We start from the raw sequence: 23,800 nt of genomic DNA on the forward strand, positions 1-23,800 counted from the left end.
GCCATTGAGGGCCCTATAGTGCACAGGTCTGTACCCCCTCAGAGAGATCTATCCACTCAAAATGTCCATAGAAGCAGAAGAACTGGGCTGGAGCCTGCTTTTGGGGTCCTTGTCTGCTGCCTCCAGGTTGTGTCTAGTGGGCCTTGGGGAATCATAGATGGTTCTGGAATGTGAGGTTTCCATCCAGGAGAGGGGATTTCAGAAGAGACCCCTCCTGGCATCAGCATTAGGTGACATTGACCTGGTGGGCAGCACCTGGCATCCTGGGGCCCACGGCCCGCCACAGTGCTCCCTGCACATCGCGGTTCCGCAGTGTGTAGATGGCCGGGTAGAGCAGGGGGGTGAGGTTGATGTAGATGAGCGAGACTAGCTTGTCCTCCTCCAGGGAGCGGCTGCGCAGGGGCCGGGCGTACATGGCCGTGGCACAGCCGTAGTGCAGCACGGCCACCGTCAGATGGGACGCCACGGTGCTGAAGGCCTTGCGGCGGCCTGTGGCCCCGCCAGCCCCGAGGATGACCGCCAGCACCCGGGTGTAGGAGAGCAGGATGAGGGCCAGCGGCAGCACCAGCAGCAGCAGGCAGGCCGCCAGCAGGGCGCGCTCCTGCAGGTCCCGGTCCCCGCAGGCCAGCACCAAGACCGCGGGGAGGTCACAGAAGACGTGGTTGACCAGGCCCCCGTGGCAGAAGGGCAGCTGGAATATGGCTGTGGTGAGGCCCAAGGCCAGGAGAGAGCCCCCCAGGCCACAGCAGGCCAGGAGGCACCAGCAGAGCCCCGTGGTCATGAGCTGGGGGTAGTAGAGGGGCTGACAGATGGCCAGGTAGCGGTCCAGGGCCATGGCTGCCAGCAGCAGGCACTCGGAGCCCCCCAGTGCCACGAAGAGGCCCATCTGGGCAGCGCAGGTGCAGAGGCCCACCGCCTGGCCCCCGGGCGGCAGGAGGAAGCCGGCCAGCATGGGTGGGCTCAGCACCAGTGTATAGGCCACCTCCACGGCAGACAGGGCCCCCAGGAAGAAGTACATGGGGGTGTGCAGGGCGGCGTCCACCACGGCCAGGCCCACGATCAGCAGGTTCCCCGTCAGTGTGGCCAGATACAGTGGCAGGAGGAGGGCAAAGAGCAGCGCCCGGAGCTCTGGGGGCCACCCCGAGAAGCCCAGGATCACGAACTCCCATGGGGCGCTCCAGTTGGACTCAGGCCAGTGGCTCATCATCGGAACCTGGGCAAGAAGCAGTGGGGCCTTCTCTTCTCCTTGGTTTGTCTCACTGCCTTCCCTGGCCCATCCATTGCTTCCCCTTCCTGCACCCACCCTAGGGATGCAGCGCTTTCTCCCCAACCCAGTGTTTCCCATCTCATTTCCTGCAGCCCAACGTCCTCCAGGAAGTCAAGACACTTGGAGCCACGATCCACCCTCCCTTCTGGCCTCCTGCGCCCCACTGCATTTCCATGCACCCAGGGGTCTCCTTCACACCTGCCCACTGCCCTCTGGTTCTATCCAGACTTCTAAACCCCACACCACCTGTACCCGGGGCCAGCCTCCCGGGTTCCAGCCTATGGTGATGACAACTCATATGGTGGGGCTGAACCCTGGACCAGAAGACTGAAGCGGCCCCCGTTTCTACCGGCTGACCCTGAGCAGCATTAAAGTCTCCGATTCTCAGAGGCCCCACCTTCCGCCCTTACATGAGGTCACAGCTCCTAGATCCCTGCTGATAAGACTCATGTCCTCCTCTCTGACCTGCCACAGCCTCTGTGTTCTGTTGTCTTTATTTTCCATTCCTTTCTCTTGGCAGGACTCAGGACAAACACCTGGTAGCCCCGGGCCTGTTTCCCTCTGATGCAGTTACAGGGAAAAAAACAGGCAGGGAAGATGGCCCGTCCCCTCTGCACTGTGATGAGCCTTCCTGAGCGACAGCATCCTGTTCTCTGACTTGAGTGAGTCCCCGATCTCTCTTACGATCCACTCCCTTCTCTTAGCGTCAGGCCCTAGGCATTCCACCAGCACTTCCAACCCAACCAGTCCTGAACTCACTGCATTACTTCAGACCCAAACTCCCTCTCCTTCTGTGGATGCAGCTGGTCCAGCACTGAAACTGGAAACCAGGAAGGCATAGCCAGTGAATTCCCTCTCCTGCTCCTTCAAGTACAACAGGGCATCATGCCCTGCTGAGCACTACTGAGAGCCTCCAGAATCTTTTCTCCCCAGACTCCTGTTTTCTCTCCCTTGAATGATCCCAATGGAGCCTGCCTGGCCCTCCTGCTCCTGGCTGCGTCTTTCTAACCACTTTTTTGCACCATCAATGGGAATGACCCTTTGAAAGGATGGATACCAACTCTCCCTTCTTACCTTCAGGTTTAAGTCCACAAAGTCCTCAGCACAGTGTGCCATCCAGCTTCACGTCTTGCTCATTCAGGATGCCCTGGAGTCCTGGCATCATCTTCCTAAAAAAGATGGGAGGTTCCATTCTTCCTTCAAGGAGGAACTCACAAGTCACGTCTCACGTGGGTGAAGACTCCTGGCCCCCAGGCAGGCTTGGTGTCATCCTCTCATTCCACGGCTGTTATGGCAACACCACTCAATTCAGCCTCCTGGAACCAAAGATTCAAGTTGTCCTTGTTGCTGGGCCGAACAATTGTTAAGTGATGGAGTTAGTTACTCAAGCCTCATTTCTCCCACACATTTGCTTCTGTGTCCCTACCACGTCCCTAACCTGGGTTTCTGACAGAGAGAGTCAGAGTCTCCACCCTTTTCACAACACCCATTTGCCCCAACTTCTGTGGCCTCCTCTCTGCAAATGCTCCTGGCCATTTGAAATCCACGTTGTGGTTAATCTTAGGTGGGGTCCATGCAGTCAATCATCTTCAAGGTCAATGTTGTTATTGTTGTTCAGTTGCTAAGTCGTGTCCAGCTCTTTGTGACCCTGTGGACTGCAGCACGCCAGGATTCCCTGTCCTACACTGTCTCCTGGAGTTTGTTCACTTTCACGTCCATTGATGAATTTGGTCCACTGATGAGTTGGTGATGCTATCTGACCATCTTATCCTCTGCCACCCTCTTGTCCTTTTGCCTTCAATCTTTCCCAGCATCAGGATCTTTCCCAATGAGTCATCTCTTCATCAGGGCAATGCCCCCACGCCCCCCAAAAACCTACTAGAATCATTGTTCATCTCCCCATCCCGGTACCAAAGGTCAAGTCAGAAAAACAACCATTAATGCATAAAACAAACAAAAATGCATATATGTGGGATCTAGAAAAATGGTACAGATGAACCTGTTTGCAAGAAATAGAGACACAGATGTAGAGAACAAATGTATGGATGCTAAGAGGGTAAGGGAGGTGGGTTGACTTGAGAGATTTGGATTGACATATATACACTAATATGTATAAAATAAAAAACTAATGAGAACCTACTGTATAGCACAGGGAATTCTAGTCAGTGCTCTGTGGTGATCTAAATGAGAAGGAAATCCAAAAAAGTATGGATATATGTATATGTATAACTGGTTCATTTTGCTGTACAGCAGAAACTAACACAACATGTTAAAGCAACTATAACCCATTTTTTTTTTTTTAAAAAAGGGTCAGTTCTGCCATCTGAAATAGCTCAGCTGGAATTCCATCACCTCCATTAGCTTTGTTCGTAGTGATGCTTCCTAAGGCCCACTTGACTTCACCTTCCAGGATGTCTGGCTCTAGGTGAGTGATCACACCATTGCAGTTATCTGGGTCATGCAGATCTTTTTTTGTACAGTTCTTCTGTGTATTCTTGCCACCTCTTCTTATATCTTCTGCTTCTGTTAGGTCCATACCATTTCTGTCCTTTATTGTGCCCATCTTTGCATGAAATGTTCCCTTGGTATCTCTAATTTTCTTGAAGAGGTCTCTAGTCTTCCCACTCTTGTTTTCCTCTATTTCTTTGCATTGATCACTGAAAAAGGCTTTCTTATCTCTCCTTGATATTCTTTGGAACTCTGCATTCAAATGGGTATATCTTTCCTTTTTTCCTTTGCCTTTCACTTCTCTTCTTTTCTCAGCTATTTGTAAGGCCTTCTCATTTTGCCTTTTTTGTATTTCTTTTTCTTGGGGATGGTCTTGATCCATGCCTCCTGTACAATGTTATGAATCTCCGGGCACTCTGTCTATCAGATCTAATCCCTTGAATCTATTTGTCACTTTCACTGTATAATCATAAGGGATTTGATTTAGGTCATACCTGAATGGCCTAGTGGTTTTCCCTACTTTCTTCAATTTGTCTGAATCTGGCAATAAGGAGTTCATGATCTGAGCCACAGTCAGCTCCTGGTCTTGTTTTTGCTGACTTTATAGAGTCTTTCCATCTTCAGCTGTGAAGAATATAATCAATCTGATTTAGGTATTAACCATCTGGTGATGTCCATGTGTAGAGTCTCCTCTTGTGTTGTTGAAAGAGGGTGTTTGCTATGACCAGTGCATCCTCTGGGCAAAACTCTCTAGGAAACAATGAGAACGATGAGACACTTTATTTTTGGGGGCTCCAAAATCACTGCAGATGGTGACTGCAGCCATGAAATTAAAAGACGCTTGCTCCTTGGAAGAAAAGCTATGACCAATCTAGACAGCATATTAAAAAGCAAAGGTCCATCTAGTCAAAGCTATGGTTTTTCCAGTAGTCAAGTATGGATATGAAAGTTGGACTATAAAGGAAGCTGAGCGCCAAAGAATTGATGCTTTTGAACTGTGGTGTTGGAGAAGACTCTTGAGAGTCCCCTGGACTGCAAAGAGATCCAACCAGTCCATCCTAAAGGAAATCAGTCCTGAATTTTCATTGGAAGGACAGATGCTGAAGCTGAAATCCAATACTTTGGCCACCTGATGCAAGGACTAACTCATTTGAAAAGACCCTGATGCTTAGAAAGATTGAAAGCAGGAGGAGAAGGGGACGACAGAGGATGAGATGGTTGGATGGCATCACCGACTCAATGGACATGGGTTTGAGTAAGCTCTGAGAGTTGGTTATGGACAGGGAAGCCTGGTATGCTGCAGTCCATGGGGTTGCAAAGAGTCGGACACGACTGAATGACTGAACTGAACTCAACTGTCCTGCCATCTCAACAAGAGACACACTCTTCCTCCCCTCTTCTCTCTCCATACACTCCCAGTTCTTAAAGTGTCACCTCTTTGAAGGCCAATTCAAGCTCACCTTTCCCAAGGAGCCCTACCTGGCTGGGTCCAATCACTGCTCCAAGGCAATTAAGTACGTTAACAGCACAGCAGACATCCGTTGACACACATCAAACCACCCAGTCAGGCTGATCCTGATGTGGACACTCCAGCATCCCTGAGATGTCTCTTCATATCTAACCAGTGTTTCCTCTCCTCCTGCCTGAGGTTACTTTATAGAATCCAGACCAACAGCCAGCACGCTGTGAACCATGAAATCCGTGACCATCCACTAAGCTGGTCACAACATGTCCTTGTCTGTTTCCTCACCCCTAACATAACACAGTTGGACCAGATGGCCTTGAAAGTTCCTTCCTGTTCTGATACTATATGGTTCTATCAAAAGATGAGTATGTGCTTATGCTTTTACTCCCAAGCAGAGCCATTTTTTGAAAGATATTTTGATGTTTTAGGAATCCATAAAGAAGTTGTAAGAGGTCAGTCTAATTTAGGATCAGTAAAGGAAACATAGTAATGTCCATTTATGGATCTTAGAGGGGCCTGAGGCCAGTGTACTCATCAATATAGCTTTACTTAGCTACACCCGTGTGTTTGTGTGTCCATTTGCACACTTATGTGCCATGCCTTTTTGGACGTGTTCTGCCTCATCATTCAATTCTGGGGGGCGGTGCTCAGATAACAGGGGTGTAGCGGGGAGAGGAAGGAGGTCTGCTTTCTAGTCCTCTCTGTGATGCTGCCCAAGTCACATCTTTTCTCTGTGGCCCGAGTACCCCCAAGTATCAGGGTCTAGTTCCTTTGTCCTCTTGAAGCCAGGATGGTGTGAGGACACACACCAGGCTTCTCGTCTCGCTGGTGGAGAAAGCCCAGAGAGAGTTTTGAGCCTCTGGGAGCCCCAGCAGCCTTCCCCAACCCCAGAGAATGGTTTTCATGATGGATGGCAAGTGTATGGCACAGCAGCCCCTGCCATAGCAGGTGGCATTGGAAAAAATACCAGAACATCAAGACAAGCTTCGTCCTGTCATTTGCTTCCTGCTGCCTGCATATCTGGCACGTTCAGCCCTGCTGAAGCGCTCTGGATGGGGAGTTACCTGGAGAGGTGGGGTAAGCCGTGGAGAGAGGAGAGGCCGCTTGTGGACTGGGGCAGCAGCGCGTGCCGTGGGTTGGTCAGCATTGCCTCTGCCGTCTGCTCTGATTCTGATTCTGAGGCGGAAAAAGCTGGCAAGCTGGGGCCCGGGCCTCTCTTCCCCACTCCCTGGCCCCAGCTCTTCCTCCACCATCTCCTGGGAAGTTGTCCAGAGACCCTGACCCTACCTGACTCTTCACTGGCATTGCCCCCTCCCCCCTACACCATTCCCTGCAAACACAGATGGGCGTGAGGGACAGCATTGAAGTCACCACTGTGGGGGCAATGTTACTGCTATTTGTTGAGTCCTCATGAGGGGCAGGCTGTATCCTCAGTGCTCAGTGTGCACCGTTTAATATTCTCGAGACCACCATGGAGCCGTAATCATCATCATTACTGCTTATATACAGGGGAGGAGGCTGAGACTCACAGACACTGAGCTGCTGAAGGGGGTCACACAGTGTCCTCTGGAATCAGGATCTGTCCCCCGGGGCTGGCTGATTGCAGTCTGTGCTCTTCAATGGGGGCACCTACTCTTCTCTGGGGCTCTCACCTGTCCCCCATCCTGCCCAACGAGGGGAAATAGAAAGGCACGGAAGGAGGAAGAAAACAGCAGACCCAGAGGCTAAGAGGCAGCCGCAGAGTGAGATGCAAGACCAAAAATGGGCAGGGCTGCACCTGCCGAGGGGCCACAGATGGGTGACAGGTGAAAATGTGTCGCTCGGCCATGTCCCCAGCTCAGGGTGTTCACCAGGCTCTGGGCTTACAGAGAGAGATGGAGCAGAGAGAAAGAGAAGGGGAGAGTCAGAGAGAGACAGAAAGGAGAGAAAAAGAAGGAGTGATGGGAGGAGACACACAGAGAGAGACAGAGGAAGGGAGAGATGCTAAGAGAGATCGAGCAGAGAAAAAGAGAGGGAGAGATGGAGAAACAGAGACAAAGAGGAAAAAAATGGGAAGAGACAGAGAGAGGGGAGAAAAAGAGAGATGCAGAGACAGACACAGAGGGAGACAGAGCCAGAGACAGATTGAGAAGAAAAGAGGGAGACAGAGACCAAGACAGAGCCAGAGACAGGGAGAGACAGAGAACCTCCTACATCCCCAGCTTTCTGGACCTCAGATTCACCTCCTCACCACCCCCATCAGGGTTTTCTCTCCACTGCAAGCATGGATTTCAGGTGGTGAATTCTAGCATGAGCTTGGCACTCGGTCCCCACCACCTGCACCCATGACGTGCCCCCTTCCCTGGCATCCCAGGAGAAGAGACCAGAATGTGGAGACTGATCTAGAGGGGAAGCCCAGACCCCAAATTCCGGCTGCATTCAATCCTTAGCTCCTTGGCTGGCTGGGTGTATGGCCCACCCTCTGATCCTTAGCCATGATCTTAGCCATGACTCCTGACAGAGGGAGCGATCTAGTTGGGGTCATGCAGAAAGTGGCTCAAATTCTGGGTGGAAGAAGCACAAGTTCCAACCATCACAACGTGGACCCAGCACAACTTTCTGGCTTCCTTTCCACCATCCTTTGTCCCTGCCCCTTATTCACAAGTTCCCCACCAGCCACCTGCACGTGCCCCGGCCAGTCCGACCTCCCTGACCTCATGCATCCTTCTCCGTGTCAGAATATCCTTTCCCCACCTGGAAATCTACTCATTCAAGGCCAGGATCAAACAGCAGCTCCTCTGCAAATAAAAATGATGGGGTAGCAGCAGAGACTGTAGAGGGGTTTTTTAGGAAGTGAGGCACCTACCGCCTCCACCTCCTCATTTTCCCTCTTCGCTCATCATCATCCAACTTCTATTCCCAGGGACTCTCAACAAGAAAAGGAATGCTTAATAGATTTCCCAGGGCCCACTTAAGGGTCTGGCTGGATCCAAAGCCCCAGGGCCTCGTTAGTGATCTTCTCCGCCTGCTGGGGCACCTAAGGAGCCTGATGGTCTCAGAAGGCTGGAGAGGGAATTGGGACCTGGAACAGGGGTAGTCCTGAGAGAGGCTGAAACTGTTGGGCCAAGGGGACAGGAAGCCACCACCCTGATGCGATCAAGAGACTGTCTGCTGCAAGAGCTGGGGGTAAACTTGAACCCGGGGGGATGAACAGCCCAAAGCAGCTTGGCAGGTGGCTCCCTGGAGAGAAGAGAGGGAGGTTCCTGCTCCCTCCATGTTTCCCCAAAGTTTGAACCAAGGGGCGGCCAGGAGACTGAAGATCTCAGGATGGGCTGACTGGTGTAACTGGTGGGGGTAGACATTTTCATCCTTAACCAATTCCTGAGCATCACCACCACCATCCCATGTTCAGCAACAGAAGCTCTGGACAGCAAAATCCAGCTACACAGACTTCTTGTGTTCTTCTGCCCACTTACACAGAAAATCATAGCATTGCAGAATACATGGTCTTCTATCCTGCTGTTCCCAATTAACACTGAGTTACATACATTTCCCATGTTGCTACCTATTTTTGTAACTAAGGGTTAATTTTACTTCTTTTTAAAAATACAAAATACTTGGCTCAAATTTCAAAGGGTATACAATGTTGGGAAGCGTAGTGCAAAATAGCCGTAAAAGGAGAAGGTCCTTGGGAAAATGGCGAAGGGCCAGAAGTACGCGGCTTTGCACTACAGACAGAAAGACATCTCCTGCCTTTGGTTATGCTCGGCGCCAAGAGTTAATAATAAGTAGGGATGTTACTTGTGAGAGCGGGTTGTGGGAGAAGCCCATGAGTCATTTAGAGCGCGCTGTCCTTGAAATGGTTCTACTGATTATTTGTTAACTCCGTATGCACTCTGCTGGCCGCATACTTTGAGCTCTTTGTTCCTGCTCCTATAAAAAAGCTTGACTGCAGAAATAAACTTGTCAGTCCTTGCAAGAGACTGTCCAAGTGTCCTTCATTCAGGTTCGTCACTTCCAAGTCCCGGGGAGAAAAACCCCAACAAGGGGCGCCCGAACAGGGACTTGAGAGGAAGGCTGAACAAAGCGACGAGCCCCTGCAGAAAGAGGTAAGCAGGATGGGACAACATAGCAGTAAATTTCCTTTCATTTCTATAATGCGTCATTTTTTGAAACAAAACGGTGTTAATGTTTCAAGAGATCAGTTGAATGACTGCTATCATATACTAGTGGAACATAAACCATGGTTCCCGGAGGAGGGGACGCTTGATCTTGATGTATGGAAAAGGGTTAAAAATAATATTTTGCGAGCATATCGGCAAGGGTTACATGGTCACTCATACGGGCTATCATAGAACAAATTGAAGGGCATAACGTTGATTTGGAAGTAAAAACTATTCGATCTTTACATGCATATGAGCTTAAGGAAGAAGATATGCAAGGTGCTTTGAAATATAAGAATGTTATGCTCAATCAGACACAATCCTTAGAAAAACAACTTAGAGACATATATATACAGGATATGTCAAAACTGAAGCCACTTGGAACGGAGGTCATTTCATTCAACGGACAGCCCAAATCTAAGGTTTTTCTTTCTGCTCCGCCTGTAACAGCAATTGCTAACTTTGCTCATACTAATCATTTCACTCCTCCTCGGGACATGCCTGCTTGCGCTTTAGCTTTCCCAGTGCAATTTAATCAACCTGCCCAAGACCAAAATACTTGGGCTAATCTAGATTTTGGCATGTTGTCTAGCTTTAAGAAAGCATGTACTCTGTATGGACCTACTTCTCCTTACTGTATAGAATTTCTCAGAGGATGGGCTGACCGTTGGATGCTATATGATTTTTTTCAAGTAGCAAAGATGGTTTTAAATCCTCAACAATTACTGCAATGGCAAATGTGGGTTAATGATGAGGCCCGACAGCTGATGATTGACAAGCAATCTCATGGTAACCCTGCCAGTTTAACCTATGATATACTCACTGGAACAAGAGCCATGGACGATATGATTGCGCAACTAGCTAATATTACCCCTTAGATGTTACATTTCATTAAAGAAACTGCCTGCAGGGCATAAGCAAAGGTTGATAGCACTAACTCTGATGGTTCATTTGTTAAGATTATTCAAGGACATGAAGAGGAATAGTCTCAATTTATAGGAAAATTAAAGGATGCAATTGAGAAATCTATTAAGGATGTGACTTTACAAAATATTATTTTAAAACAACTTGCTTTTGAAAATGCTAATGAGGAATGTCGATCCATGCTCAGACCTATTTGAGAGACTGGCTCTCTTATGGAATATTTGAAAGCATGTAGGGACATCGGGTCTATGTCCCATAGAGCAAAATTGGCAGCATTGGAAACCTTTAATGTACAAAAGGCTGCTAATACCAAATGTTTTAACTGTGGGAAGCCCGGCCATATGAAAAAACAATGTCGCCTGCCAACACAGGCCGGAAAAAATAATACTACTTCTAATAGGAAGAGACCCCCAGGAGTATGTCCAAGATGTAAAAGGGGGTTTCATTGGCTGAATGAATGTCATTCTAAATTTGATAAGGATAGAAACACTTTGAACCCCGGTGCACAGCAAAAACAACAGGGAAACTGATAAAGGGGCCGTCCTCTAGCCCCGCTACAAAAGGAGGACCTCGCGTTATGACGCTACAAGCAGCTACATCTAAGAGTGCTCGCACTGATATACCTAGTCCTTATGATAGCGAACTAATAGAATTATACACCCCCCACAAAATGCCCACTGGATATTATGGCCCGATTCCACCCGGGACAGTGGGACTGATTTTGGGACGTAGTAGCTGCACGATGAGAGGTTTAATGGTTTTGACCGGTGTTGTGGATGAAGATTATGAAGGGGAAATACATGTTATGGTAAATGTTGTGAAAACGGGAAATGCATACTTACAAAAAGGGGAACGTTTTGCACAATTATTACTTTTGCCATATGTTAAACCAATGAAGGCATCTGATAAAATTCGGCAGGGAGGCTTTGGCAGTACCAACCTTACTGCTGCACTATCCACCTTATTAAAGGAACATCAGAAACCCATGCTTACTTTACGCATACAGGGAAAGAATTTCACAGGCATGTTAGATACTGGAGCTGACGTTTCAATCATTAGAGCTGCAGAGTGGCCCCTCGATTGGGGTAAGGTTATGGCTCCTTCTAGACTATTAGGAGTGGGTGAAGCTGATGCCACACAAACTTGTGTCAGTGCATCCTATTTACAAGTGTATGGCCCTGATCAAATTGTAGCTCATCTTAAACCATATGTTACTAATATCCCAATCAATTTATGGGGACAGGATTTTCTTGAACAAACAAAAGCCACAATTTCTTTAAATGAACCTTTTTAATTGGGGCCATTGAGTTAACAACGCTGCGCCTCGATTGGGAATCTGATACCCCAGTATGGACACCTCAATGGCCCCTAAATAAAGAAAAATTGGCAGCTCTTACGCAATTAGTTAATGAACAATTACAAAAGGCTCATATAGAACCTTCATTTTCCCCATGGAATTCCCCTATTTTTGTAATATAAAAGAAATCGGGAAAATGACTAATGTTAATAGGTTTAAGAAATGTTAATAATACCATGTCACCTATGGGGCCCTTACAACCTGGATTGCCCTCCCCTACTATGGTACCAAAAGGATGGTCTGTAGTTATTGACTTACAAGACTGCTTTTTTACTATACCTTTGCACCCTAAAGATAGAAAACATTTTGCCTTTTCAGTTCCTTCTATAAATCACATGGCTCCTGTTAAAAGATTCCAATGGAAGGTGCTACCTCAGGGAATGATGAACTCCCCTACCATTTGCCAATATCTCATATCTGTTTTATTACAACCCATTAGAGACAAAATCCTACTGCGTTTATAATTCATTATATGGATGATATACTTCTTTCTATGGAATCTGAATTCTGTTTGCAACACTTATATAATGAAGTTACTACTACTTTTCAAAATCATGGCCCGCTTGTAGCCCCAGATAAAATTCAGTGGAAAGCACCCTTTAATTATTTAGGACATGTTATGGAAGAATCTAAAATCAAACCTCAAAAAACTCAAATTTCTGTGCAATCTCTATGCATGCTGAATGATTTTCAAAAATTGCTAGGAGATATTAATTGGCTATGGCCATCTGTTGGCATCCCCACCTATGCCTTACAAAATCTATTTAAAATTTTAGAGGGATCTCCCGACCCTAATAGCCCTAGGCAGCTAACAAAAGAGGCCAAAGAAGAACTGGCCTTAATGGAGAAACGCATTCAACAATCTTTTTCAACTCGGCTAGATTATGATCAACCAGTTTCTTTATATATATTCCCCACAGAACATTCGCCCACGGCAATTATAGCTCAACATAGCCCAATAGAATGGGTATATTTACACACTAAACAGTCTAAAAAAATTGTATCCTATATTGAGAAAATAGGGCACTTAATTTTGTCAGGAAGAAGCCGTGTACAAACTTTGACTGGATTTGATCCATATGCAATACACGTTCCCTTGAGAAAAAAGGAATTGCAAAATGCCTTACAGTATAACCTGACCATGCAAATGGCATTAAGTGATTTTCAGAATGTTATCTCATTTCATCTGCCGAAAGGAAAATCGTGGGACTTTCTACAATGTACTAAATTCATTGTAACTAATATCATTGCATCCCAGCCTATTTCCAATGCACCCACCTATTTCATTGATGGCAACAAGAAAGGCATAGCAGGGATTGTCGGCCCTGATATCAAAGAGAAATTGCCCACTACCTATTCTTCAGTACAAAGAGTTGAATTGTATGCTTTATATGCTCTTTTGTCGCTTCAACCGTTATCCTTCAACGTATATACTGATTCCAAATACCTTGCTTCCCTTTTTCCTGATTTTGTTACCGCCTTTTTATACAACCTAGATGAAGAATTATATACTCTCTTTTCACAGACTCAAGCTTTAATTCGTTCACATATGGAACCTTTCTTTATTGCACATATACGAGCTCATTCAGGTTTACCTGGCCTTCTGGTCGCAGGAAATGATGCTGTTGACAGGCTCATAGCTCCCATTTTTACATCTACCAGTGACGAACATGCTAATCTTCATACCGATGCTAACAGATTGCACTCTAAATACCATATTCCTCTCACGGAAGCGTGGCATATTATTAAAACCTGTGATGTCTGCGCCCCTCTGCACCTGCGTACTATGATTTCAGGAGTTAATCCCCAAGGGCAACAGCCTAACTCCCTTTGGCAATCTGATTTCACTCACTGTTCCTTAGGAAAGTTTTCTTTGCTTTTTGTCTCAGTTGATACATTTTCAGGCTTTATCTGGGCAGTACCTGTTTCTTCAGAATCCAGCAAACACGCCATTTCTGCACTCTTACTCACCTTCCCCGTTATGGGGATTCCTTCTGTCTTGAAAACAGACAATGGACCTGCATTCACCTTGCATTCGTTTCATTCATTTTTATCAGAATGGAACATAACACACATTACAGGAATACCCTATAATCCTCAGGGTCAAGCCATTATCGAAAGAGCCCACCGCACCTAAAACTCATTTATTAAAACAGAAAGGGGGAATATGGAAGAGGAGATACACTTCTTATCCCATGAACCCTCAATTACTATTATCTTTAACTCTTTATTCCCTGAATTTTTTAAACTTAACAAAAAATAATTCTGATACTCGTGCAGATAGACATTTTGCAGAAGACAAAAACAGCAAATTAGAAATCAATACACCAATATGGTATAAGCAATTTAATCAGTGGCTGCCAGGAATCTTACGACTCCTAGGCAAGGGTTATGGTCTTGTCATTGCAGATGGAGAGGAAATCTGGGTTCCCCTTCGCCATGTCCACTACTGAGAAGGACCCCAAGACCGGACTCCCTCGGGAAGTGATGAAGTTGACGCAAAGGGTCTCGTCAATGACCCTGGAGGAGCCAATGAGGAAACGCCATCGTCTGAATCCTTATCCAACATGGGCTCAAGTGAAAACATGACTCATCAGGCTGAGCAGACACTGAAGAGTACTGGAACTCCTATGACTCCAGATAAGCTGTTTCTGGCAATGTAAACTGTTCTGAAGAGCAGGAGGAACATCATAATTGCTCCTGGTTTAATAGATCAAGCATTGGAGGCTTTCATAAATCTAAGACAAGTTTCTGGACTGATAAGGACATACTGCTGAATTGTATAACGGGGGCTTATCACCCCCACGACCCAGGATTGTCATCCCCATTGTGGGGCCAGAGCAATGGCACATTTGGAAAATTCCAGCAGCCTTAGAGCACTTCGCTACTGTTTATGAGACTGTGGGTGTGTTTCGTCCTTCTAATTATACCTTCCTATATAATAGTACTGGCTATACTCAATCGTGTGTTCACCTTCCGTACTTGTTTATTGTAGGGCATTTTGATATTGACTTATCAGCCAAGATTGTCAATTGTACTGCATGTGCATTGTATACCTGCCTTAATCACACCATTTCATATCACAATGCTAGCATTGCGCTAGTTAAACAAAGATCTGAGTTATGGCTTCCCGTAAACTTAATTGAGCCTTGGACTGATTCTATATTTCTTCCTGTATTGTTGAAAACTAGGCTTAGGCGATCTAAGTGCATCATTGGGTGGATTATTGCAGGCATCTTAAGCCTTATCTCCATTGTGACTGTAGGAACTTTGTCTGGTATGGCTTTACATAATTCTATACAAAATCATGATTTTATCACTGCTTGGCACAAAGACTCTCATGATCTGTGGACTTGACAAGCTCAAATAGATCAGCAATTACAAACACGAATTAATGAGTTACAAACTGTGGTTATCTACTTAGGAGATCAAGTGCAGTAACTGACTTTCCAAACACGTATACGCTGTCACTGGAATTTTACTTCTTTTTGTCTGACTAACATGCCCTATAATAGCACTGAATATCCTTGGAATAAGGTTAAGGCGCATTTGCAGGATCTCACAAGTAACTCAAGTTTAGACATCAATTTGTTGAAACAAGTTGCTAATTTTCAAGTTAGGGTACCTAGGGAATTGTATAGCACTCAATTCTATGATACTTTAACCAAAACCCTATTGTCTCTAGACCCTAAAGCTTGGCTTTCAGGAAGCAATATTTTCATATATGTATTAATCACCCTGCTCTTTTTGTCCTTGATTATAGGATACAGAAGTCTCTACTCAAGACTCCGTGCCTCCCACAATGGAGTCCAACTAGCCGCCGCCGTGCTTAATTTAAAAACAAAAGGAGGATATGTTGGGAAGCGTAGTGCAAAATAGCTGTAAAAGGAGACAGTCCTTGGGAAAATGGCGAAGGGCCAGAAGTACGTGGCTTTGCACTACGGACAGAAAGACATCTCCTGCCTTTGGTTATGCTCGGCGCCAAGAGTTAATAATAAGTAGGGATGTTACTTGTGAGAGCGGGTTGTGGGAGAAGCCCATGAGTCATTTAGAGCGCGCTGTCCTTGAAATGGTTCTACTGATTTTGTGTTAACTCCGTATGCGCTCTGCTGGCCGCATACTTTGAGCTCTTTGTTCCTGCTCCTATAAAAAAGCTTGACTGCAGAAATAAACTTGTCAGTCCTTGCAAGAGACTGTCTAAGTGTCCTTCATTCAGGTTCATCGCTTCCAAGTCCCAGGGAGAAAAACCCAACATACAAGAATACAGTCTGCCCCCTGCAAGAACTCTGACTCCAAACTCACCCAATGGCAATGGATTTTTATCAGATTCCTATTTCTCCTCATAGAGATCTAGGTACATACACATACATGTGTGTTATTTACTCTTTAAGATTTTTCTGACCATTTTAAAAATCTTTATTAAATTTATTACATTACTGCTTCTGTTTTATGTTTTGGTTTTTGGCCATGAGGCATGGGGGATCTTAGCTCCCAGATCAGGGATTGAACCTGCATTGGAAGGCAAAATCTTTAACCACTGGACCACTAGGGGAAGTCCCTGATTTACTCTTTTTGATTGACAAAACACGAGCGCTGTCCCCAAACTATTATGTATATGTCTTCTTTTGTTTAGCAATATATCTTGGAAATCATCCTGTATTGGTAAAATTTTGGTTTATTAAATAAACACTTTTGCTATTGCACAGCAACAAAGACCAAGAACAGCCAAAAATAAATAAATAAAATTAAAAAAAATTTTCTTGCCTACATTTTCTTATTAAACATTTACAGTTTGGTTTAAAAGAAACAGTTAATGTTTAATCCATATGCAATTGATTCTTAAATTCAGCACTATAAATACAACTTTATTCTATTTTTACCAGATGTTGGCCATCATTTAAAATGTACATTATAACCGATACATAACAGACCTACAGAAAAGTGCACAAAATAATGGTAGAGTTGAATGAATGCTCACAAAGTGATAAAATGGAATATTGCCAGAATTCCAGAAATCCTTCTTACCCACCTTCCTACTGTTACCCTTCCCTCTTCCCTGAAGGAAAACAGTAGTCCAGTTTTTAGCACCTTATATTAGTTTTGCTTGTCTCTGAACTCTACAGTACATATTCTTTTGTGTCTGACATTAAAAAAAAACTTAAAAAAGACACTTGGTTAGCTATCAGCATGCTGTTTACTCATATACAACAGAGATCACACCCATGGATTGACTTCTAAGTAACTAAAAACAAAACCCACCAAGATTTAAATTAAAGAAAGAGGGAAAGGAAAGAACAAATACTGCAGACAGTCTTGGAATGGACAATTTTTTTTTTTTCAGACACACCGATTTGCTGTAATCTAGCAAGGAGGTCAGAAAAATCTGTCATTCATTAGGTGGATTAATGAGTGGTATCAGAGAAAACAATTTCAGTGGTTTGTAGATTCACCAGAAAACCTTGAGAGTTTAGCTATGGAAAATAAGTACAAGCTATCTTTCTGTAATGCCTTATCTGCAATCAAAAATTACTCAGCATGCAAAGAAGCAGGAAAATATGATCCATAATCAGGTGAAAAATAAGTCAGAACCGATCCAGAAATAACAAAGATGATAGATTTTAGCAGATAAGGACATTACAAGTTACAATAACTGTATTCCATATATTCATGAACTAGAGGAAAAACTGGACATGTTTAGGAGAAACATGGTATATATTAAAAAGGTGAAAAAAGAAACTTCTAGGAGGAGAAAATAACCATGTCCTACTGAAAAATTACACTGGATGAAATTAACAACAGATTAGACAATGCAGGAGAGATTAGTGAACTTGATATTGAGATAGAAACTATCCAAAATGAAAAGAAGAGAAAATAAGGGCTAAATAAACTTACAAATGTAAAAAACCAAAAACAAAACTGAGTCCACAGATCCAAGAAATTAAAAAAATCCCAAGCACAAGAAATATGAAGAAAACAATGAAATATCTTTAAATCAGTGACAAAATGGGACTTCCCTGGAGGTGCAGTAGTTAAGACTTGAACTTCCCATGCAGGGGGCACAGGCTCAATTCTTGCTCAGGGAACTAAGATCTCACAAGTCGCACAGTACAGTCTAAACATCCACCAATCAGTGACAAAAAGAAAACATAAAAATATCTATAGTGAAGTTGCTCAGTCATGTCTGACTTTTTGCGACCCCATGGACTGTAGCCTACCAGGCTCCTCCGTCCATGGGATTTTCCAGGCAAGAATACTGGAGTGGGTTGCCATTTCCTTCTCCAGGAGATCTTCCCGTCCCTGGGATTGAACCCAGGGGTCTTCCACATTGTAGGCAGACACTTTACCATCTGAGCCATCAGGGAAGTAAATATCTATAAAGATACATTATATACAGAGTAATAAACACAGAGTTATGGCCAACTATTTGTCATAAACCATGCAAGGCTGAAGACAGTGGAACAACATTTTTAAAGTACAAAAAAAATCCATACACAGTGAAAATATCTTTCAAAAAAGATGACAAAAATTTCAAATTTTCTCTATGTAAAAAAAAAACCAGAAAGAATTCATTACCTGCAGTAAATCTTTTAAGATGTGTTGCAATTGATGTTGGCAAAAGTATCTGTAGAGCAGGAAAAGGCTCAGCTTGACAAATATACAAAGCATGTGAAAATATAAGACATTTAAAGTCTATGGTCAAACCCAAAGCCAACATAATACTCAAGGGTGAAAAGCTGAAAGCCTTCCTGCTAAACTTTGGAACAAAACAAGAATACTTTTCCTTTCAACACAATACTGGAAGTCCTAGGCATAGCAATAATTTAAGAAAAATAAATAAAAGGTATTCAAATGAAAGGGAAGAGGTACAATTGTCATATCCAGGTGAGATGACACTCTATGCAGAAAACCCTAAAGACTCCACACAAAAACTAATACAGCCAAGAAATTAATTCAGCAAGTTAGTAGGATACAAGATTGCTAAATATAAATCTGTTTCATTTCTTTATACCAACAATAAAATATCAAAGAGAAAGAAAAAAAAACACCACCCATTTAAAATACCTAGGAATAAACCTAACCAAGGAGGTGAAAGATCTACATCCCGAAAAGTATAAAACACTGATAAAGAAAACTGAAGGTAATTCAAAGAAATAAAAAGATATACCATGCTCTTGGATTGGAAGAATTAATATTGTTAAAGTGGCCATACTACCCAAAGCAATCTACAGATTTAATGCATCTCCTATCAAAATAACCCATGAAACTTTCCAGAGAACTAGAACAAATAATCCTAAAATGTATATGGGACCACAAAAGATGCAGAATTGCCAAAGCATTCCTGAGGAAAAAGAACAAACCTGAAGGCATAACCCACCAAGCTTTCAGACAATACTACAAAGCTACAGTAATTGATTTAATTTGTATTTAATACACCTAACCTACCAAACTTCACAGCTTAATCTAGCCTACCTTAACATGCTCAGAACACTCACATTAGCCTACAGTTGGGTGAAATCATCTAGCACAAAGTTTATTTTATAATAAAGTGCTGAATATCTCATGTAATTGATTGAATGCTATACTGAAAGTGAAAAACAGAACGGTGTCTGTGTCCAGAATGGTTGTAAGTATATTGGTCATTTACCATCATGACTGTGAATGCGTGGCTGACTGGGAGCTGTGGCTCACTGCGACTGTCCATCATCATGAAAGAGCATCACACTGCATATTGCTAGCCTGGGAAAAGATCAAAATTCTGCAGACTGTGTATTGTTTTCACACCATGGTAGAGTAAGAAAATGGTAAATCAAACCATGATATGTCAGAGACCATCTGTAAACCTACAATTAACATGTTAATTTAAGACAATCTAGCTTGGATTAGGAAAAGGAGTACGCCAAGGCTGTATATTGTCACCCTGCTTATATAACTTATATGCAGAGTACGTCATGAGAAATGCTGGACTGGAAGAAACACAAGCTGGAATCAAGATTGCCGGGAGAAATATCAATAACCTCAGATATGCAGATGACACCACCCTTATGGCAGAAAGTGAAGAGGAACTAAAAGCCTCTTCATGAAAGTGAAAGTGGAGAGTGAAAAAGTTGGCTTAAAGCTCAACATTCAGAAAACGAAGATCATGGCATCCGGTCCCATCACTTCATGGGAAATAGATGGGGAAACAGTGGAAACAGTGTCAGACTTTATTTTTTTGGGCTCCAAGATCACTGCAGATGGTGACTGCAGTCATGAAATTAAAGACGCTTACCCCATTGGAAGGAAAGTTATGTACAACCTAGATAGCATATTCAAAAGCAGAGACATTACTTTGCCAACAAAGGTCTGTCTAGTCAAGGCTATGGTTTTTCCTGTGGTCATGTATGGATGTGAGAATTGGACTGTGAAGAAGGCTGAGCGCCGAAGAATTGATGCTTTTGAACTGTGGTGTTGGAGAAGACTCTTGAGAGCCCCTTGGACTGCAAGGAGATCCAACCAGTCCATTCTGAAGGAGATCAGCCCTGGGATTTCTTTGGAAGGAATAATGCTAAAGCTGAGACTCCAGTACTTTGGCCACCTCATGCGAAGAGTTGACTCATTGGAAAAGACTCTGATGCTGGGAGGGATTGGGGGCAGGAGGAGAAGGGGACAACAGAGGATGAGATGGCTGGATGGCATCACTGACTCGATGGACATAAGTCTGAGTGAACTCCGGGAGTTGGTGATGGACAGGGAGGCCTGGCGTGCTGCAATTCATGGGGTTGTAGAGAGTCGGACACGACTGAGTGATTGAACTGAACTGAACTGAGCTTGGATTACTACCAACCTAATTCGGTAGGATACAAAAACACTCTGACAATACACCTGCCTCCTCTATCACATCCTTTGTGCTATTTTTTGCCAAACAAATTACATCTGGAAGGAAATCTGTCCCTACAAATTACCGTCTCAAGTTCCATGTTCGCCTGGTGGATCCCGTTGGGCCAGAAACTTTATCAGATCAGTGAGGGAGCATAGTCCTCCCAGCCCCCAGTGGGTCATGGTGGAGATCCCAATGCTGGGAAAACTCAGCTCCACACTTTGACACCAAGGGGCGGAGCTCTGCGCTGTTCTTGGGGGAGGAGGCATTTCCTCCAGATGTGGAAAATAGAGACCTGGAAGGATCCCATTGCTTTAAAATGTACCTGGAGGACTTCCCTGGTGGTCCAGTGGCTAAGACTCCATGCTCCCAATGCAGGGGGCCGGGGTTCCATCCCCGATCAGGGAACTAGATCACACATACCAGCACTAAGAACCTGCATTCCACAACTCTCACGCCACAACTAAAGATCTGCAGGCTGCAAGGGAGATCGAAGATCCTGAAGGTGCTGCAAGTAAGACCCGGAGCAGTCAAAATAAATAAATATTTAAAAAAATCTTGCTACAAATAAATAAAATAAAATAATTGTATCTGGGATTAAACTGATAGGTATGAGTGAGTGATAACAAGGAGAGGTCAATGGCATCGACTGGGTTTATTACTCGAAGTTGCCCTCTAAACCAGAGGGACATCTTGCCCTCCCAGGGCAAACCCCGGAACACCTTTGGCGGGTAGTTTAGCTCTACAATCAGCAGAGGCCAAATCATCTATGATAAAACCTACAAAAGCTGATTAGCACACCCCTTCACGCTCCCAGACTTCAAACTCCCATCAGACACAGCAGCCCAAGACAACCGGGATCTGCCTCTTGTGGGAGGAGCCACTCCTGTTCCCATTTTGCAGATGGGGAAATGGAGATCCAAAGTTTGAGCGGGAAGCAGTTACATCTCAGCAGAGACCATCCCGGGGGAGGACCGGAGCCAGGTGTCTGTGCCTGAACTCTCACCTTCCGCTTTACTCCTGAACTGTGCATGTTCTCCAGCCGGCGGGACTTCCTCGGGCTCCCAAGTCTTCCCCACGCTTCTCAGGGGGACACTGCCACTCCGCTCAACCCCCCAACTCAGTCCTTCCTTTCCAGGGGCTTTGGAATTCTCTCCAGGGCGGATTGACCTGGGGGTGACATAGAGATCTCCCGGGCACAGGTCTTGAGGCTGGAACTCGAGCCTTCATCTCGGTCTTGGGGCGGGTCTATGGCATCAGGGAGAAGAGGGTTCAGTCCTTTTGAAACCGAGGGCAGTCTTCAGATCCATTAAACTATAACTTGTTTAATAAATAATCAACTGTGCCCTGACTTCAGCATCCAGCTGGCTTTAACTGTTGCTACAAGACGTGAACATCCTCCAAGCGGCCTAAACAATAAGATGTTTGCCCAAGTTGTTTCTCAGGGACTTGAAGCCACTGGTTAAGACCGTTGAGCCCGCGTACCCTCCACGTGGGCACGCGCAAGCGTGCCTTCTGACGTCAGAGAGCCACGAGCTCCACCTGCAAAACGTGCTGGAGCCGCCCTTCGGCTTCCAGGAAGCCAGAAGCTCAGCCGCGCCTGAGCAGTACTACGATGATCTCACCTTTACCTTCTCTCCAATCACCTTCCCCCACGTGCCTCCCCACTCCGCAGCTTTATCCCACAAATATCCCAAGCCCCTCCCCTTCAAGCAGGTGGGTCGAGATTTGTTCTCTTTTTCCCCGGAGGCCTCGTGAATAATAACACTTTTCTTTGCTGTGTGCCTCGCAAGTCGCTGTTTGGCCTGTTGTGCATCCGGAAGACGAAGAACTTCCCCCAAGACCCTTTACTACCTGAACCCTGATCTCTTTCTGGGGAGAGAGGAGCCCAGGCCTTGGGCAGGGGCCGCCCAAAGGCCCCAGCACCAGGGGGGCCACAGCCCAGCACTCAGAGCCTGGGAGGAGGAGGAGGAGGAGGAGACCAGCATGGGGCGCCCAGCGAGAATCCCTGCTCTCCAGCCCAGAGTAGCCCCGAGGGCAAAGGTTCCAGTCCCTGGAACCCAGAGGCCAGCTTGCAAACCTCATTAATGTCCCTGGTCTTCAACGGCCCCTCCCTTATCAACTCCTTCAGACCCTTGGTTCATTCACAGCAGTAATTGTTTTAATCAAAGTGTTATCTGTCTCCTTATTAGGTTGTTAGCCCACAGGATGCTCAGGACTGGGGTGTCCCCAGGTCCCCAACACGGAGGGGGCCCACCTGGAGAGGGGGAAAGTGAAAAAGGAAAGTGAAGTCACTCAGTCGTGAAGTCACTCAGTCATGTCCGACTCTTTGCAGACCCCATGGACTGTAGCCTACCGGGCTCCTCCGTCCATGGGATTTTCCGGGCAAAGGTACTGGAGTGGGTTGCCATTTCCTCCTCCAGAGGATCTTCCTGACCCAGGGATCGGACCCAGTTCTACCTGCACTGCAGGCAGACGTTTTACCCTCTGAGCCACTAGAGAATCTCGCTAGAGAGAGGGGAAAAAATTCCGTCAAGAATGAACGCGAGGTGGCGGTGCAGTTCTGAGTTCTGCCGCCAGAGGGCAGGGCTGCCCGCAGGTCCCAGGGGACCGCGGTGGTTTCCGCCCCAGGAAGCCCGCCTTCCCCCGTGGGCTCATTTCTCCACTGAGAATCCTTCGCAGTCCTGCCCAGAGTGATCGGCGAGCCGCTCTGGAGCCTAGGCGTGCCAATCACAGGTGACATAGTGATAGATGTCTTCTGTGAGGGGAAGAAGGACCCGAGAATAGGGGACCCCGAAGAGACCCGGTCGGGTCTGCTCAGTGCACTCAGTGCTTCTTCAAACTCACAAATACTATGAGTCTAGCTGTGTATGTCTGTGTGTGCTCAGTCGTGTCCGACTCTTTGCAACCCCATGGTCTGTAGCCCGCCAGGCTCCTCTGTCCATGAGATTCTCCAGGCAGGAATCTTGGAGTGGGTTGCCATGCTCTCCTGCAGGGGATCTTCCCGACCCAGGGACTGAACCTAAATCTCTTGTATTGGCAGGCGGGTTCTTTACCAATCCAGGTGAGCAGGGGGCAAAGGAGGTGGGAAAACATCTTGTGCTTCCTGAGAGGTCTTTCTGGAAACAAGGAGAGAGGAGTCCTGCCCACAGCATAAAATTTTTTCACATTTCAATTTATATCCCATGATGGTGAAACCCGCTTTTGGAAATAAAATAATAACATCCTTGGCCTGTCCTCCTCAGATAACTGGGCATCATGCATCCCAAGTATGGTCAATGGAATTGATGGGTAGCAAAAAGTACTGCTCTAGTGAAAAAAACATACAGAGATCGCTGAA

At 45.6% G+C, this 23,800-nt stretch overlaps 1 protein-coding gene and 2 long non-coding RNA genes across 3 annotated transcripts; 2 read left to right on the forward strand and 1 right to left on the reverse strand.

Moving 5' to 3' along the window:
• Positions 1-226: 226 nt before the first annotated feature.
• On the reverse strand, positions 227-1,204 carry LOC102402305 (olfactory receptor 10AC1-like). Its single transcript, XM_006044329.3, has one exon. It carries the CDS (start codon positions 1,202-1,204, stop codon positions 227-229), a length of 978 nt encoding a protein of 325 aa, XP_006044391.3.
• Positions 1,205-1,809: 605 nt separating this feature from the next.
• LOC123331622 lies at positions 1,810-2,841 on the forward strand. Its single transcript, XR_006548364.2, has 2 exons — positions 1,810-1,929; positions 2,348-2,841. It is a non-coding gene; the product is annotated as an uncharacterized LOC123331622 (long non-coding RNA).
• Positions 2,842-9,131: 6,290 nt separating this feature from the next.
• Positions 9,132-14,726, forward strand: LOC112581727. Its single transcript, XR_003106314.3, has 2 exons — positions 9,132-9,268; positions 14,013-14,726. It is a non-coding gene; the product is annotated as an uncharacterized LOC112581727 (long non-coding RNA).
• The last annotated feature ends 9,074 nt before the right edge of the window (positions 14,727-23,800 follow it).

This window comes from Bubalus bubalis, chromosome 24 (genome assembly GCF_019923935.1).
Source record: "Bubalus bubalis isolate 160015118507 breed Murrah chromosome 24, NDDB_SH_1, whole genome shotgun sequence".
Lineage (NCBI taxonomy): Eukaryota > Metazoa > Chordata > Mammalia > Artiodactyla > Bovidae > Bubalus > Bubalus bubalis.

What these genes read in the sequence shown, in the direction of transcription:
- LOC102402305 (XM_006044329.3), bottom strand. Translation starts at nt 1,204, where the DNA reads ATGAGCCACTGGCCTGAGTCCAACTGGAGCGCCCCATGGGAGTTCGTG.